This window comes from Schistocerca gregaria, chromosome 2 (genome assembly GCF_023897955.1).
Source record: "Schistocerca gregaria isolate iqSchGreg1 chromosome 2, iqSchGreg1.2, whole genome shotgun sequence".
Classification (NCBI taxonomy): domain Eukaryota; kingdom Metazoa; phylum Arthropoda; class Insecta; order Orthoptera; family Acrididae; genus Schistocerca; species Schistocerca gregaria.
Window position 1 is genome coordinate 638,878,538 of NC_064921.1, and position 19,175 is coordinate 638,897,712.

General features: G+C 44.2%; 1 protein-coding gene across 1 annotated transcript in view; it reads right to left on the reverse strand.

The window, feature by feature from the left end:
• The window catches only part of LOC126334681 (esterase E4-like), a 178,367-nt gene that overhangs the window by 120,826 nt on the left and 38,366 nt on the right, over positions 1-19,175 (reverse strand). Inside the window, exons 2-3 of the mRNA XM_049997157.1 lie at positions 17,403-17,507; positions 12,557-12,718 (exon numbers count right to left, since the gene is read on the reverse strand). Coding sequence (XP_049853114.1) covers positions 12,557-12,718; positions 17,403-17,507 — 267 coding nt within the window. The remainder of the gene's footprint in view (positions 1-12,556; positions 12,719-17,402; positions 17,508-19,175) is intronic.

The window sequence follows — 19,175 nt, forward strand, 5'->3', positions numbered from 1 at the left end:
TAGAGGCGGGCTGCACGATGTTGGGGCGTGAGCGGAAGACGGCCTAACGGTGTGCGGGACCGTAGCCCAGCTTCTTGGAGACGGTTGCGAATGGTCCTCGCCGATACCCCAGGAGCAACAGTGTCCCTAATCTGTGGGAAGTGGCGGTGCGGTCCCCTACGGCACTGCGTAGGATCCTACGGTCTTGGCGTGCATCCGTGCGTCGCTGCGGTCCGGTCCCAGGTCGACGGGCACGTGCACCTTCCGCCGACCACTGGCGACAACATCGATGTACTGTGGAGACCTCACGCCCCACGTGTTGAGCAATTCGGCGGTACGTCCACCCGGCCTCCCGCATGCCCACTATACGCCCTCGCTCAAAGTCCGTCAACTGCACATACGGTTCACGTCCACGCTGTCGCGGCATGCTACCAGTGTTAAAGACTGCGATGGAGCTCCGTATGCCACGGCAAACTGGCTGACACTGACGGCGGCGGTGCACAAATGCTGCGCAGCTAGCGCCATTCGACGGCCAACACCGCGGTTCCTGGTGTATCCGCTGTGCCGTGCGTGTGATCATTGCTTGTACAGCTCTCCCGCAGTGTCCGGAGCAAGTATGGTGGGTCTGACACACCGGTGTCAATGTGTTCTTTTTTCCATTTCCAGGAGTGTATTATGTGGCTTGTGTAATACATGACAGCGATTTTAGCCAGGATAAAAGAAGATGAGAAGCACTCCAGAGGGAATTTTTATGACATTTTAAACCACTTTAATGACGTATATAGACTGCTGCCGATATTATCCAAAATCGTTAGCTATGTCGAAATTCTGGATGGGGTAGAATCAGGATCAACGGAAATGCAGTTGATTTGACGTTGCCCATAAGCAGTGGTTGGACGGATCAACTACATTTGTAATGAGTATCATCCACGTTCCTATTATCGTTCATTTCAACACTTTATACTTTATGTTAGTGTGACAATATTAATTCTGTATTAAACAGTATCGTCAATGATGCAAGAGACGATTGTGACTATGTGACTACGATTTCGACTGAAAAATGTAGAATATCGAATAAAGCATTTCAGCACGCTTAATCCGACCTCTTATTCGTTATCAGCGTTCTCAGAACACCTTATACTCTTTAAGTTTTACTAGACTAAACAAAATTTTTAAATTTTGATCTGCTATATTGGATCCGCCGATTTGAACTTTGTAATTCATCTTCATCTACACGGGTACTCTGCAAATCACATTTAAGTGCCTGGCAGAGAGTTCTTCGAACCACCTTCACAATTCTCTATTATTCCAATCTCGTATAGCGCGCGGAAAGAATGAACACCCATATCTTTCCGCACGAGCTCTGATTTCCCTTATTTTATCGTGGTGATCGTTACTCCCTATGTAGGTCGGTGCCAACAAAGTAATTTCGCATTCGGAGGAAAAAGTTGGTGATAGGAATTTCGTGAGAAGATTCCGTCCCAACGAAAAACGCCTTTCTTTTAAGATGTCCAGCCCAAATCCTGTATCATTTCTGGGACACTCTCTCCCATATTTCGCCATAATACTAAACGTTCTGCCTTTCTTTGAACTTTTTCGATGTAGGCCTTCTCAGTCAGTCCTATCTGGTAAGGATCCCACACCGCGCAGCAGTATTCTAAAAGAAGACGGACAAGCGTAGTGTAGACAGTCTCCTTAGTAGGTCTGTTACATTTTCTATGTGTCCTGCCAATAAAACGCAGTCTTCGGTTAGCCTTCCTCACAACATTTTCTATGTGTTCCTTCTAGTTTAAGTTGTTCGTAGTTGTAATACCTAGGTATTTAGCTGAATTTGCGGCTTTTAGATTAGACTGATTTATCATGTAACTGAAGTTTAAGGAGTTCCTTTAAGCACTCTCATGAATGACCTCACTCTTTTCGTTATTTAGGGTCATCTGCCACTTTTAGTATCATTCAGATACCTTTTCTAAATCGTTTTACAGTTTGTTTTGATATTCTGATGACTTTTTTAGTCGATAAACGACAACGTCATCTGCAAACAACCGAATACGGCTGCTCAGATTCTCTCCCAAATCGTTTATATGGATAAGAAACAGCAAAGAGACTATAAAACTACCTTGGGTAACGCCAGATATCACTTTTGTTTTACTCCATGACTTTCCGTCAATTCCGACATCGGACTCGTAATCAGCGACTCCAAAACCCCGAAAAGAACACGTTTGTAGCATTTCTCCAGTACGTCCGCGTTTTGAAGCGAGTTGACCCACTGTGCCTCACCAGGATCATACGGTAGCTGCAACCAGCCAGCCAACACTCGATCGCTGTCTTCAACAGCTACGTGGAGCTGCCAGCAGTCTTCATCCTGGCAACGCAAAGACTTGTCCGCTCGACGTTCGGACCTCCCAGACTTCGGTATCTCGGTTCGCTACTCTGATTGAGTTTAAAGACAGTCCTCTCACCGTGTGGTCCCTAAAACTTTGACCCTGTCATATCGTTTGTAATTTAGCCATTCGAGGCAAACAGTTAAAGTATGACTTAAAGTATCAGTAGTATATAGTAAGACAGAGACTTCGACTATCTAACTCTTTTTGTGATATTGTAAATTTATGGTCCAATACGGAGAAGAGTGAATTTGTATTATTATTTTTAGACTTATTGTTTATTATCTTCACCGATGTCAGCTACTTCAGTTGGCAGCGAAGTTCCTTTCTGGATTGGACTCAACTCTTCTGCTGCGAATGACATATTATACTGATCAGTCTTGCCAGCACAAATGCACAGTTTTAATTCATAAGTGGTGACCAGTTCAGTTCCGATGTGGGTCATCTTTGGACCATAACCCTCTGATGTGTGGAGACGATGGTATGGAGAAGGAACTGTAGATATCACACACTAATGTGACATCTTCTGCCCATCGCATCGTATGTAACTTAGTCGCTCTAGGCAAACAGTTAAACTTTAACATCAGTAGGTATCTAGTGTCCACAGTTCCTGCTCCATACCATCGTCTCCATACGTCATAACTCGTATATGGTCGGAATATGCTCCACATCGAGGCGAAACTGGTCACCACTTATGAACAAAAGTGCGTTTTCATGTGATAAGAACTGTTCTTTATAGTATTTCATTACTAATTAATTGGATCATTGCTGTTCCCACTATGAGTACAAAGATTATCTTCTACTGCATCCCAGGGAGACGGTGCATCCACTTGTTTTACCATGTATGTGATGTCCTTATATCAGATTTCCGTTTCAGCTGTTACAGACGTGGCCATCCAAGTATTATTGCTTTCTCAAAACATGAAGCAAGTACAGCAGACCATGCAGCACGTGCAAGAACTTTTGGTGCATAAGATGAGCACCATAACCTTGTCACCTTACGTCACCAACCGATTGTCTCACCTCAGCTCCTTGGTGAAGGGCTTCAAGGCATTGTTCCGCTGTTCCTAGCATTTGACAGCAAAACAGAACCACTGGCCATCTATGTGATATGCTCAGAACAGCATTTATTCGGGATCTCAGATGATACCCAGCAGCGTGCTTTTTCGTTGGGCTATGCTGGGGCTGATGTCTATCGCCCCTTGCAACAGTGAAATGATAAAGTACGACCACATGGCTTAACTTATTAGCATTTGAACTGTGTTGATTCACTGCTTCATATAGAAGCCGACAGGAGCAAATTTTTCAATTACTGTAAGTGAAACGGACCATCCTTATGGGAGTGGATAGCACAGATGCAAGGAATTTTCCAGTCTGGGCGTTTTCAGCATTTCATTATTAAGTGCCAACAGGTCATTGGTTGTGGATATGATTCTAGTCCATTCTCCACATGGAATCACCTGCTGAAATTAAATAACCCATTTTTGTCCATGTGCCTGCCCCTCATCTGGGCTTTCAAGCAGTCAGTTGTCCTCAGCGGCCCTAAAAGATCCAGTACAGCTGACTGCCACCCATCTCCAACATAAGGTTCAGGCTCGACCCCACCATTTAAGCCTGCCTGTTCCAATGGACAAGTCTCCCTCTAGTCTGGAGGTCACAGGTAATTGTCGCAACCAGAAGTTACCCTCATCCAGAAATTATCAGACGTCAGCATCAGCAATGATACTTCCACCCGTGGTAAAACTGGACAGAAGGCGGAGGTTTCCCTAAAAATGAATGTGGCTAGTATTCTTATGGATGTCCTGGATAGTGACTAGAACAAGGCAAACTATACACACTGCTTGAATGTCATCCATGTGCAGGCTGTGCTGCCCCTCACTGATAGGATGTCGTTATTACAGGTAGTCATCATAACTGTATCCTTCTCTTTCCAGATATACGCTTGGTCCTCGACCTCTATCATGAATTGAGACACATATAGGCACCTTGGTTCATCACCACTCCAGCCCTTTGCCAAACAGCTTAAAAGCAGCAGCACTGACAGCACTGGAGTGAAGGGCCAATCCAATTCAGTATTGAGCAGCATCCATTTTGGCCTGTATCGTAATAGTCTGCTCGATGGGGGCCACTATCATTTCGGGTTTAGATCTCTTTTATTATCTGGATTTGGAAGTCCACGATTCAATGATCTGCAGCCAAGCATTTCTTGCTACCTACCCTGGAAAGCTTTTTACAAAGTATTCTATGGTATTTCTCCCACCAGACCACCGTCGTCGCCGACTTTGAGGCACACATTTCCTTATAACTCGTCAACGATGACTAAAAATGCAGGACAAGCTTCACCTCAAGATACAAATATTGCAAGGTGCAGGAGTTCTGATTCCAGCTGCCAACAGTGACTGGGCTACTCCTATGCTGATAGTTGAAAAAGTGACCTGATGTTGGAAAATTAGTGGGGATTTTAAGTCTACCGTCAATGCATAATCTGTTACTGACACCCATCCTGTTCTGAAGGTTGGGGAGATCATGGCAAAACTAGCTCGCGGCACACTGTTTGCATAAACCGACATTAGGGTCACCTATCTATGTATGATGCCTCCAAGTGCACAACAAACTATTTTTTTTGCCTTTTTCAATCTAATTGTCTTCCATTTGGCACTGGCAGTGCGCCTACATACACTCCTGGAAATTGAAATAAGAACACCGTGAATTCATTGTCCCAGGAAGGGGAAACTTTATTGACACATTCCTGGGGTCAGATACATCACATGATCACACTGACAGAACCACAGGCACATAGACACAGGCAACAGAGCATGCACAATGTCGGCGCTAGTACAGTATATATCCACCTTTCGCAGCATTGCAGGCTGCTATTCTCCCATGGAGACGATCGTAGAGATGCTGGATGTAGTCCTGTGGAACGGCTTGCCATGCCATTTCCACCTGGCGCCTCAGTTGGACCAGCGTTCGTGCTGGACGTGCAGACCGCGTGAGACGACCCTTCATCCAGTCCCAAACTTGCTCAATGGGGGACAGATTCGAAGATCTTGCTGGCCAGGGTAGTTGACTTACACCTTCTAGAGCACGTTGGGTGGCACGGGATACATGCGGACGTGCATTGGCCTGTTTGAACAGCAAGTTCCCTTGCCGGTCTAGGAATGGTAGAACGATGGGTTCGATGACGGTTTGGATGTACCGTGCACTATTCAGTGTCCCCTCGACGATCACCAGAGGGGTACGGCCAGTGTAGGAGATCGCTCCCCACACCATGATGCCGGGTGTTGGAACTGTGTGCCTCGGTCGTATGCAGTCCTGATTGTGGCGCTCACCTGCACGGCGCCAAACACGCATACGACCATCATTGGCACCAAGGCAGAAGTGACTCTCATCGCTGAAGACGACACGTCTCCATTCGTCCCTCCATTCACGCCTGTCGCGACACCACTGGAGGCGGGCTGCACGATGTTGGGGCGTGAGCGGAAGACAGCCTAACGGTGTGCGGGACCGTAGCCCAGCTTCATGGAGACGGTTGCGAATGGTCCTCGCCGATACCCCAGGAGCAACAGTGTCCCTAATTTGCTGGGAAGTGGCGGTGCGGTCCTCTACGGCACTGCGTAGGATCCTACGGTCTTGGCGTGCATCCGTGCGTCGCTGTGGTCCGGTCCCAGGTCGACGGGCACGTGCACCTTCCGCCGACCACTGGCGACAACATCGATGTACTGTGGAGACCTCACGCCCCACGTGTTGAGCAATTCGGCGGTACGTCCACCCGGCCTCCCGCATGCCCACTATACGCCCTCGCTCAAAGTCCGTCAACTGCACATACGGTTCACGTCCACGCTGTCGCGGCATGCTACCAGTGTTAAAGACTGCGATGGAGCTCCGTATGCCACGGCAAACTGGCTGACACTGACGGCGGCGGTGCACAAATGCTGCGCAGCTAGCGCCATTCGACGGCCAACACCGCGGTTCCTGGTGTGTCCGCTGTGCCGTGCGTGTGATCATTGCTTGTACAGCCCTCTCACAGTATCCGGAGCAAGTATGGTGGGTCTGACACACCGGTGTCAATGTGTTCTTTTTTCCATTTCCAGGAGTGTATTTCAAAGATGTTGCTGACGCCAGACACAGGGAATTACAGGCATAGCCAATAATCTGGACAATACCTTCATCATTGGCAAAAATACAAAAGATATTACAATAATTTGGGAGTGTTATTCAGTGTGCTTCGACAAGCGAATTTGAAGTGCAACAAACACAAAAGCTGTTTTTTCGTACGAGAATTTAACATTTAATGCATGTCTTATTAAAGTGTCTCAGGGATATGCCCCATTCCAAACCATGTGGAGACCATTTAAAACCTGTCTGTCATATGGGATACCATACAACTAAAATTGGTTTTGGGTCAGCTACACTACTACCCAAAATTAATTTCCCATACAATGGCTATCGTTGAACTCCTCCATCAGCTTCTTCACAAAAAGGTTAAATGGCATTGGTTACCCGCTTGCAACAAGGCTTTTTGGGACTTAAAACAGGCGATGTGACTCATGGGTTATAACACTATGCAGTTGCTGATCTTTGATGCAAGTGTGTCAAACTGTGGCTTTGGGGCCGTTTCTTCTCGCAAAATCAACGGCATCGAGCTCCTAGTTGCATTTGTTTCCCAGACCTTGTTACGAGCACAGTGCAATTATAGTCAAATAGAAAACCGATGGCCTTTATATTCTGGTCCTGTCAAACCCATAAACCAACCTCAAATAGAAAACAAGGCCTCAGCCATTATCTTGCGCTAAAAAGTTACATGACATGTGGGTGGGTGGTGATTTATTATTTTAACAGAGCATAAGCCACTTCTGCCATTAACGACCACGTTGAGATACCTACCAGGATTGCCCAGAACCAGCAATGGGGCCATGTTCGTATATGGGTGTCAGTACGATATGCATTGCCGTTCAACATGGCTGCATGCGAATGCAGATGCATTGCCGATTTCCTTGTAGGGCAGGATCCAACTCTGACGCTGAATTAGAAGTCTGCTTGCATCAGATGAAGAGGCAGATGCCGCCACCACACATTTCCAATAGATGACACGGCTATAGCCAACAGCGCGCCAGATGATCTCGTCCTCCTTGACAGTATCCAATTTTTGCAATACAGGATGGTGGTAGACACCAGTCAAACATCCCAAGATCCAAGCATAGGGACAGTATCGGAATGAATTCAGAACACTCACTGGCATCCTCTTACTGCATGGAGACAACGCACATACCGAAGTCACTAACCCCAAACCACTCCAATACCAGCTACTGATATTGCTCGAACCAAGTCAGTATGTGCAGTTATCACCAAAAGGTTGGTTCAACAACATATCTTCAGACATCGATAAAGACATCAAACAGATGACGACAGCATGCCAGACCCGCCAAGCAAGCAGGTAGTCCAGACACATAGATGTTTCCCATGGCTTAAGGCAATGTCCCTTGGTGCTGATTTCATGTTGGCTTCACTGAGACTTTTGTGTTCATCTTGGTTTATCTTGCTTCTTGCAGGAAGCAAATTTCCTTGTGTCTCTTGGATACAATTAATTTCCTCAGCAAACATCATACGTTCCTTATCACATTTTGTTTCCATCGAAGGATAACTATAAAGCATGGCCATAGATGTTGAACTTCAATTCAAATTGTCAGAATTTCGCTACTTTTGTGAAGAGAACAGCATCACTTTCGTCCAAATGGCACCATCCCATCGAGCTTCAAGTAGGCTGGTGGAAAGGCTTGTCTGCAGCTTCAAACCCAGAAGGCGAAGTCTCAAAGAGGTGTTTACCTTGTTGCTCGCCTCACACCTCTTTATAGCGAGGACGGGTCTATCCCAGCAGAAAAACTACATAATTAACTGGAACGCATCCAGTGCGTCTATCTTTTATCTTCTAGGATGGCACGGAAGGGGGGGGGGGGGGTCGGTGAGTACCGCTGGGACGTTCGAGGCCTGATCGGACGGAATTTAGTTTTTTGTTGCCTTTACAGAAGATGTCATCCTGCAGCACGAATGCAGGCCGCATATCAGCATCTCATGGCCCTGCAGACACGATACCAGCTTTCTGCACACTGCTGCAAGGAGCAGTATTAGAACATCCTCATTGAGGTAATCTGCTGCTGACAGGGCCTGTTCACGTTGGAAATAATGTTAAAACCATTGCAAACCATGAGATTGAAAACTTCCCATGAACGTGCAGATGGCAATGGAACCATGTAATGTCTCCCGATCTAGACCTCTTCACTTTGGGTACCTCTCCTGGTACAGACGACGAGCCAGCGCAGCGTTTGCCGTTCACTTTACCGTACGTGGTTCAAATGGCTCTGAGCACTATGGGACTTATCTTCTGAAGTCATCAGTCCCCTAGAACTTAGAACTACGTAAACCTAAGGACATCACACACATCCATGCCCGAGGCAGGATTCGAATCTGTGACCGTAGCGGTCGCGCGGTTCCAGACTGTAGCGCCTAGAACAGCTCGGTCACCCCTGCCGGCTACCATACGTGGAATCCGCTCCTGCTAGCTCTTGATGTAAGTACACGTCGAACGGCAAACCAACACTCAGTGCAGCTTTCGCTAAGGAAGTAAGTGTCCTGTTGATATCATTTGTCATGACAACTGGCTGCCGGAGGAAAAACGTTCCGGTGAATATCACTGTTTTGAAAGAATTTGCGAACGCATATTGCCGTGAACTGTTTTTTCTGTCCACTTGGTTCATGGTGTGGATTCCTGTAGTCGTGTCCTAGTTCATGAACCACAGACAACGTATGAGTGGCCAAGTAAGTGGTCCCGACAGTTGGGATACCAGTTACTTTGGAATAAGGCTGGGCATCTCGGACATATTCTGAGCCGTGGTCACCTTTGTGCTCATGCGGCAAAGACTATCAAATCCACCTGTTAGTCCCTCAGCCGTTAGGGGAAAAACCCAATGGGACTCGGGGCGAGTAAGGCTAGCAACCTGCTTCCCTGGTACTTTAAATACGATGCTGGCAACAATCAGAGAAAAATGCCTCAAACCTTTGGAGGTGAGGGAGTCCCACCTCTAACTGACAAACCAGGGACTCCAAAGATACGACTTGGCAAACAAATGGTAATGAGATGGGGAGGTATTAGTATCAGTGGGAGCTACTCTGGGAAGAAGATAGAGCTGGCAGAGACTGCAAGTAAGATGGGGCTGGAAGTTGTAGGTAGCTATTAGTGACATTCGGGTAAGGGGTGAGGAAGAAGAGGAAGTGGGGAATGCAAGGTCTACCTGTCAGGAATCAAAGCAGGTATAGCACAATGGGTTGTAGGGCTTTACATCAGGAAAGAAATGGAACCCAGCGTAGTTGCAATAAGGTATGTAAACGAACGACTGATGTGGATAGATTTGACAGTGTCTAGCAAGAAAATTAGGATTGTGTCAGTATATTCGCATTGTCAAGGGACAGATCAAGGTAAGATGGATAGTTTTTATGACGCACTCAGTGATGTAGTTATTAGAGTAAAGGTCAAGGACAGTGTTCTGCTCATGGGTGATTTTAATGCCAGGATTGGAAATCGAACAGAAGGGTATGAAAAGGTTATGGGTAAATTTGGAGAGGATATGGGGGCCAACAGGAGCGGGAAACAACTCTTGGATTTCTGTGCCAGTATGGGCTTAGCAATCACAAACTCCTTTTTTAAACATAAGAACATTCACCGGTATACTTGGGAAGGCAGGGGAACCAGATCTGTCATTGACTATATAATAACAGATCAGGGATTCAGGAAGGCTGTGAGGGACACACGTGTATTCAGGGGATTCTTTGATGACTCTGATCATTATTTAATCTGCAGTGAAATTGGGATTGTGAGGCCGAAAGTGCAGGAGGTCAGGTCCATATGTAGGAGGATAAGAGTGGAGAAACTTCAGGATAAGGAAATCAGGCACAAGTACATAACAGCGATCTCAGAAGGGTACCGGTTAGTTGAATGTAGTCAATTACAGTCATTGGAAAAGGAATGGACAAGGTACAGGGACACAGTACTAGAAGTGACTACCTTATTGCAACAGTGGTGTGTAAAAGTAGGAAGAAGCAAACAGCTTGGTGGAATGACACAGTCAAGGCAGCCTGTAAAAGGAAAAAGAAGGCCTATCAAAAATGGCTACACACTAGAACTCAGGTAGACAGAGAAAGTTATGTTGAAGAAAGAAACAAAGCCAAACAGATAATTGCAGCATCCAAGAAGAAATCTGGGGAAAACTTTGGAAACAGATTGGAGACTATGGGTGAAGCTGCTGGAAAACCATTCTGGAGTGTAATTAGCAGTCTTCGAAAGGGAGGTAAGAAGGAAATGACAAGTATTTTGGACAGGTCAGGAAAACTGCTGGTGAATCCTGTGGATGCCTTGGGCAGCTGGAGGGAATATTTTGAAGAGTTGCTCAATGTAGGTGAAAATACGATCGGTAATGTTTCAGATTTTGAGGTAGAATGGGATAGCAATAATGATGGAAATAGGATCACATTTGAGGAAGTGGATAAAATGGTCAGTAGATTGCAGTGCAATAAAGCAGCTGGGGTGGATGAAATTAAGTCGGAACTCATCAAATACAGTGGAATGTCAGGTCTTAAATGGCTACACAGGATAACTGAAATGGCCTTGGAGTTGGGACAGGTTCTATCAGACTGGACAAAAGCAGTAATCACTGCAATCTTTAAGCATGGAAACAGAAAAGATTGTAGGAACTAGAGAGGTATCTCTTTAATCAGCGTTGTGGGTAAAATCTTCTCAGGTATTGTTGAAAGGAAAGTGCGAGTATTAGTTGAGGACCAACTGGATGAAAATCAGTGTGGGTTTAGGCCTCTTAGAGGTTGTCAGGACCAGATCTTTAGCTTACGGCAAATGAGTGGAACAGGGAATTGTATCTACGCTTTATAGATCTAGAAAAGGCATATGACCGGGTCCCTAGGAGGAAGTTATTGTCTGTTCTATGAGATTATGGAATAGGAGGCAAACTTTTGCAAGCAATTAAAGGTCTTTACATGGATAGTCAGGCAGCAGTTAGAGTTAACGGGGAATTGAGTTCATGGTTCAGAGTAGTTTCGGGGGTAAGACAAGGCTGCAACCTATCTCCACTGTTGTACATATTATTTATGGATCATATGTTGAAAACAATAGACTGGCTGGGTGAGAGTAATATATGTGAACACAAAATAAGCAGTCTTGCATATGGGGATGACTTAGTTGTGATGGCAGATTCGACTGAAAGTTCGCAAAGTAATATTTCAGAGCTAGATCAGAAATGTAAGGACTACGGTATGAAGATTAGCATCTCCAAAACGAAAGTAATGTCAGTGGGAAAGAAATATAAACGGATTGAGTGCCAAATAGGAGGAACAAAGTTAGAACAGGTGGACGGTTTCAAGTACTTAGGATGCATATTCTCACAGGATGGCAACATAGTGAAAGAACTGGAAGCGAGGTGTAGCAAAGCTAATGCAGTGAGCGCTCAGCTACGATCTATTCTCTTCTGCAAAAAGGAAGGCAGTACGAGGACTAAGTTATCTGTGCACCGTTCAATCTTTCGACCAACTTCGTTGTATGGGAGCGAAAGATGGGTGGATTCAGGTTACCTTATCAACAAGGTTGAGGTTACGAATGTGAAAGTAGCTAGGATGATTGCAGGTACAAGAAGATGGGAAAAATGGCAGGAAGGTGTCCACAATGAGGAAATCAAAGAAAAACTGGGAATGAAATCTATAGATGTAGCAGTCAGGGCGAACAGGCTTAGATGGTGTGGTCATGTTACACGCATGGGAGAAGCAAGGTTACCCAAGAGACTCATGGGTTCAGCAGTACAGGGTAGGAGGAGTCGGGGCAGACGAAGGAGAAGGTACCTGGATTCGGTTAAGAATAATTTTGAAGTAATAGGTTTAACATCAGAAGAGGAACCAATGTTAGCACTGAATAGGGGATCATGGAGGAATTTTATAAGGGGGGCTATGCTCCAGACTGAACGCTGAAAGGCATAAGCAGTCTTAAATGATGATGATGATCACTTGTGGGGAATACCTGTAATAATGACCCTTGTCTTTGAAACACACTGTATCCTCGACAGTTTGACACTGATATAAGTTACAGCACAGTGTGGCAGACCCACGGTGGAGCGCAACGCCCTGGCTTCGTCGTCGCGCACCTTGAAGCGTAGCGGCCCCAGCGGCGGCTGGGCGTACGGCAGGCCCTCGAAGCTGTAGAAGCGCCGGCCCGAGGCGGAGGTCTGCGCGAGGCCCTCCACTGGGCCGCTGGTCGTCCTCGCCATCGCCGGTGGAACCCTCTGCAGCGGCGACGGCGCCGAAAGCTGTTTGCAACGTCAGGCGTACAGTCTGCACAGCGTGTCAAGCTTCCACAAGTTTAGCACTACTGAATTTTATACACGCTGTGACACATTCCTATTTCATCTACTCCCTTAGTCAGTAAAATTCAAGGACAGGTTTTTCTAAAAATTAACCAAATAATAATCATTGCTGCTGCCGAAATAGTCCCTTTGGCTATATACACACAGTTGCCAACCTTTTTCGATGTGAAACTTCCTGTCAGATTTAAACTGTGTGCCGGACCGAGACTCGAACTCGGGATCTTTCCCTTTCGTCACTATGAGGACTGGGCGTGAGTCTTGCTTGGTTAGCTCAGATGGTAGAGCACTTGCCCACGAAAGGCAAAGGTCCCGAGTTCCATTCTCCGTCCGGCACACGGTTTTAATCTGCCAGGAAGTTTCATATCAGCACACACTCCGCTATCGAGTGAAAATCTCATTCTTTCTGGGTGTTTTGGAAGAAAACAGGGACATTTTCAACCACGAAGCCTGTAATCTTATTTGTCATAGCCCGTTGCATATCTGTGATATCTTGTACAAGCTATCCTTTCTGTTGCTTTTTCACTCGCGGAAACAAGAAAAAATCGCAAGGCAATAGGTCTGTTGATTATGGGGGATATGAGATGACAATAACAGAATGTATGGCCAGATACTCGGTAACAGATAAAGCAGTATGGGGTCTTGCATTGTTACACAGTGAGAACCAGTCCTGAGAATGCCACAAACCAGACTGGTTTCATATCGAAAACGTTTCTAGACGTCGATGTAAAGAGTTCACTTCACTGTTAGACCTGGATGAACATACTCGTGGCGAACAAATTCGTTACAGTCAAAGAACGCGATCAACATTATGGAAATGGTAGGAGAAAATTCACCTCATAGAACTTTATTGTGGAGATCGTTCAGTTTTTTCTCATGACTGCAATGAGATAATGAATTTTGTCAGAAATAATAGCAATCAGATGTTACTGCAGCTAGAAAATTTAATGTATCTAGCCACAAGGAAAAAATTATGAACTAATAGGTGCTGTACTGTGTATGCTTCTATTATTTGGTGATATAAGAACTATTATTCTCCGCTTACGTCCATACTAACTACCTGTGTGTTAACATTATAAGAGACTGTCAAAGACCTTTTCATCACCGGTAGTATCTTAAAGACGTGATTAAAGATTAGTGAACTTCTAATTTTGAACTTATAAGAGGAGCTTCCGGATATTCGTTTTAAGGATAAGTCCTACTGCAGAACTTCTACGTGTGATCCACCGAAACTTCGCAGCTCTCAGCGCTTATTCCATAACAGGTAGGGCTAGTTTGTGTGACAACGTTGTGCAGCAGCAGCAGTTCAAATGCTTACAACTTCATCCAACACCTTTGTTGTCAGTGTAAAAAATATGTTTTACCCATGTCTTCAGTTAGAAACCGATGAGTCTCAAGCAGATTCAAGTGAAGACAGCGCGAAAAAACTTTCAGCAGTACACTGAAAAATAAGAATGTAGGGAAATCATTAAAGAGAAATAAAGTTCTTTTTCATAGTTCTCAAGCTTAAGTGTTGGCTAACTTTTTCAGGATGGTCTAGGATCAGAATACCATGGAACCAAATTTTTTTAAAAATCTTGTGCTGGTATGGAGCAGGTAATACAGAATTTGGGATCATTTGGCAGAGACTTCATCAAGGAAGAGTCTGTGGTTATTATGGATGGGCCAGCTAATAGTACTGACAGAAATCCTGCGTGCAGTTTAGAGTTGACCTGGCAAAGATTCCATCAGCATCGAAATATATCGATGTTGTTTTTGCGTCTGTTCTCAGACACAATGACCGACCTCATTTGAGCTGTTTTGTCTGGAAAGTTAATTTGGAGATGGCGTCTTTTCTGTTGGTTCTCTAAATGGCTGATTTTATACCAGGAATGGCCTTTGCCTCAACAGGAAAGGAAGGGTAAACTGGCTGGACTAATAGCAAAAAGTTTAAGGGGAGAGGCACTGTCATGAGTCATGAAATACCAGTGGTTACAGAGTTCAGAACAACACCTTTTTAGGGTAAAAAAAAACAGACATGAACTACGTTTTGAGAGATTAGGACGGAAACAAACATTCAGTTCGAGAAAGGAACCAAACAATACAAACCTGGCCTAGTGCATTAGCACAAACAGCTGTTGGTCAAAAATTTTCAGCAAGCAGCAGAAATTTTATTTCCACCCAATTTTAAGTCAGTCGCAGTCAAATGGCAGCTGTCTTTATGAAATCTAAACATTCGAGGACTAAGAAGTACAATTAATGAACTGATTATCTGCATTGATGGATTAGAGTCTTCAAACTCAATTGACATAACCTGCTTCCCTGAACATCACGTGACTGTTGGTATAAATGTGTTAGCTGTTACAGGATTTAGGTCAGCATTTCCTTTTGTAGAGCATAAATAGAGAAAAAAGTAGTTGCCACATTCATCAAGAACTGTCATAAATTTAAGATCAGAGGCATTAATAAATTTTGCTAGAGGAGCACATAAAAACATGCGAAAGAAAACTATAATTTCGAAACAAATCTTTCATAATAGTAAGTATATTTCCAGCACCTACAGGTACATTTAATCTGTTCATAAATCACCTAGAAGATCTAATGGCCTATTTAACATCAACAAACAAATAAATAGCGTAGATTTTCTTAAAGCCTCTCCCAATAAGAATTTATAAGTCAGCAACACTGTCATTCTGCTTAGTTCCTATCATAAACTGCCCAGATAGGATAGCTAATTGCTCACCAACAGCTATTGACAGTACATTCATAGAAAAGTCTAACGAACAAAACTATATCAAAAACCAATAGTTAATGGCCTTTCAGACCATGATATGCAATTCTTTTTGCCAAGTATTAAGGCCAAACAGCATATAAAATCTATAAAATCTCTATTCAAGAGGGTAGTCGTAAGCCAAAAATTGTTAATTATAGGGCACTCTTGAAAGACTAGAGTAATGTATACAGCGTTCATTCCATGAATGAAAATTAAATCACTTTTATTTATAATGTTTTTACATTATTTGAATACTTTTTCTTCCAAAACGTAATCCAGATTAGACCAGGTTCTACAGAGAAACGATGGAATACTCAAGGAATACAGGTGTTCAGTAAAACAAAGAGAAAACTGCATCTGTCAGTCAGAAACAGCTCTGATATTGATGTTATAGCTCATTAGAAGGACATACATCATAGCTAATACGGAACAAGGAAAAGATAATCACATGAGATAAAAATGTAAAGGCAATATGGGATATAGTGAAGTAGGAGACTCGTAGAAGCAGACATGAAGAGGGGCAGTGATTATTAAGAGTAACTGATGCATTGGTAACCGATTTACACAGAGTTGAAAAACTTTTTAGCAATCATTTCATAAATGTTACCAAAACGATGTAGTTGTCAGACTCAGTACATGCTGCCATAGAGTACTTCAGACCAGTCATTACACGTAACTTCACTCATGTGAATATGTTCCTACCCTATTAGAAGCAACATCCACCATAAAAACTATAAAATAAAATACTTGTAGTGGTCATGATAAAATATCGACAAAGTTAATTAAAGAGTGTATTTCTGAATTTGGTAATATATTATGCTATCCATTTTCTCGGTGGAAGATTTCCTGTTTGGTTGAAATATGCTAAAGAATATGATCACGTAGGCTTTCCCGGCATAATAAATCTTGAAAGTCTCTTCGGGTTTGCTGCTTGATCCTAAAATCAACTTGACTCGATATTCGGCGGTCCAACTGGTCGCCATCTTCAGGAAAATGCTGCTTCTGGTGATGAGTCCCGCTGAGAACTGACGCCAGGCTGCAAATCGACATCCTATACAGGCCACCGTTCAGTACACGGCGCATGCGCCGCCCATCACGGTTGCTGCCCTTCAAGACAGGGGGGTGGCGCCGCCCTTAGTGGAACACTGCTGGCAACGATATATCGCACTCAGGGCCGCACCGAAGAGAGTTCCATTTTGATGCGAGATAATACAAGATTCCACGTCTTGCTAAGAGGAAATCCATTGTCTCTGTTGATTAAATTATCAGCCAACCTAATTTCAATACCCTCTTTATAGACACTGTTCCAAAAACCGGAAATTTTGGCATCTACCACAGTTTCATCAAATTTCATACTGCGTCCCTCATTTAAGAAGTGTTCTGCTACTGCCGAATTTTCCGGCTGTTGTAGCCTCGTATGACGGCGATGTTCCACGCACCTGTCATGCACTGGAACATCGAGAAGAGAGGGAACCAGAAAGAATTCTCACCACAAACGGCCATCAAGATGTACCAAAAAATTGGAATTGTTCTCTCTTAGTGGGACGGGAGTACTTTCAGTCTCAGATGGCTTATCGCTGCTCTTCACCGTTGTGGTTGAGAAAACACCTTGCAAATGGCCTCTTATAAAGCACCACACTGTCGGAGGTCTAAGACCTTGACACAACATTTGAAAATAATAAGCCCCATACAAGCAAAACTCCATGTTTCTTGTACGTCTAAAGAGTTGTTAGGGATATGAACTGAGAAGTAGATTCGTTCTACATGCAGCAATCATTTTGGTGCCTTGCACAAGATTAAGATTTTTATAATTTTCGACCGGTTCGTGTTTCAGTCCCCAAAGACACAAAGAAAAAGAATATTAACGGAATTACTCACCGCTGTTAATTGCATCAGACCATATACAAGGAGAAGTCCTAGCCCCGTCAAGATGACAAATGCAGTGCAGAATTTCACTGGCTTATACAGAGAACTGCAAGGCACCTGAAACAAAAAATTCCAGCATCACCTTTCTTTCCAATTCTGATGTGTGGTTTGGTGTTTAAGGTTCTATGAACACTGGGGCCTTTAACCGTTGTCCCTCTACTAACGATTGAAGACGCTTCGATGTTCGTGAATTTCATATGGTAGCTCATTTGGGGAAATACAGGAGAAAGTGCGTGTGAAAGTGTTATGTCATTCGACTGAAGAAAACATAATTTTAAGTTACTAGATATGGTTATGAAATATACTTCTCCTGATATGTAGCTCAGCGCCTTAGCAGATTTGTCAAACCTTTCGATTTTGGAGATATTAAGACATTACCTTGCACAAGTACAGTAGACGCCGCAGACATGCAAAACTCAAGAAATATCGAATGAAAAAGGTAGACAGTTTACTACGCAACTTGAGTTAAGCAGGAACGAAGCAAAGACGACAATGAAGAAGGGAGGTAGAAAAGAAGATAGTGATTCGTTCATCTTCAGTACAGGAAATGGCTGAGCAGGATAAGACAAAGCACTCTCCTGTCCACGCAGTAACGATTGAATAAAGGAAGATATCGGTGGATGAATGGCGCACGCAAAGAAAGGTTCCTTCAATTAGAGAAGTCTGATAATATCAAATACTGGTAAAGCAATATAGATAAGATTTAAATCTGTACATAGTCGAATGGCAAAATGAGGACTGCCTCACTCGTACAATCTCATATGGCTACACTACAGAATTCATCTCACAGATATCGACAAAATCATCCAAGCTGAATTTCACAATCTACAAGAAGATCCTGTTCGAGAACTGTATAACGTAGTAGTGAAAAACATTATTCATAGATCATGTGGGGCATTAGCCCTACGCGCCATGTATGAAAAACGGAAAATGTACAAAAAAAACCCAAAATCATACTTGAATGACACACAAACCGGAATTGATGGCTACCCGAATAAAGAGACGATCACCCAAAAACGGTGGCTTCCCAGCAAAATTACGAATATGATGCAGCTACGAACTGCAAATAGGTAATCAGTGGGTAAATGTAAATGTCGTGTGACTAGGGCCTGCCGTCGGGTAGACCGTTCGCCTGGTGCAAGTCTTTCGATTTGACGCCTCTTCGGCGACTTGTGCGTCGATGGGGATGGAATGATGATGATTAGGACAACACAACACCCACTCCCTGAGCGGAGAAAATCTCCGACCCAGCCGGGAATCGAACACGGGCCTTAGGATTGACATTTTGTCGCGGTCACCACTCTGCCACCGGGGGAGGACATCGATCGGTTGGACCACGTAAAACACAACTTTCCAAAATGTTCCAAGCACACATAAACATGGAAAACTGCAATTCAGTGAAATCCATCAAAGCCGGCCGCGGTGGCCGAGCGGTTCTAGGCACTCAGTCCGGAACCGCGCGACTGCTACGGTCAAAGGTTCGAATCCTGCTTCGGGCATGGATGTGTGTGACGTCCTTAGGTTAGTTAGATTTAATTAGTTCTAAGTTCTAGGGGACTGATGACCACAGATGTTGAGTCCCATAGTGCTCAGAGCCATTTGAACCATTTTTTAACCAAATCCATCAAATATGGATTAGTATGTGAACGTAGGTAGTGAGATAACAGTATTTCAAATAGCCAAAGACAGCGAACAACAAAACAGACGACGAGATCCTCATGTACA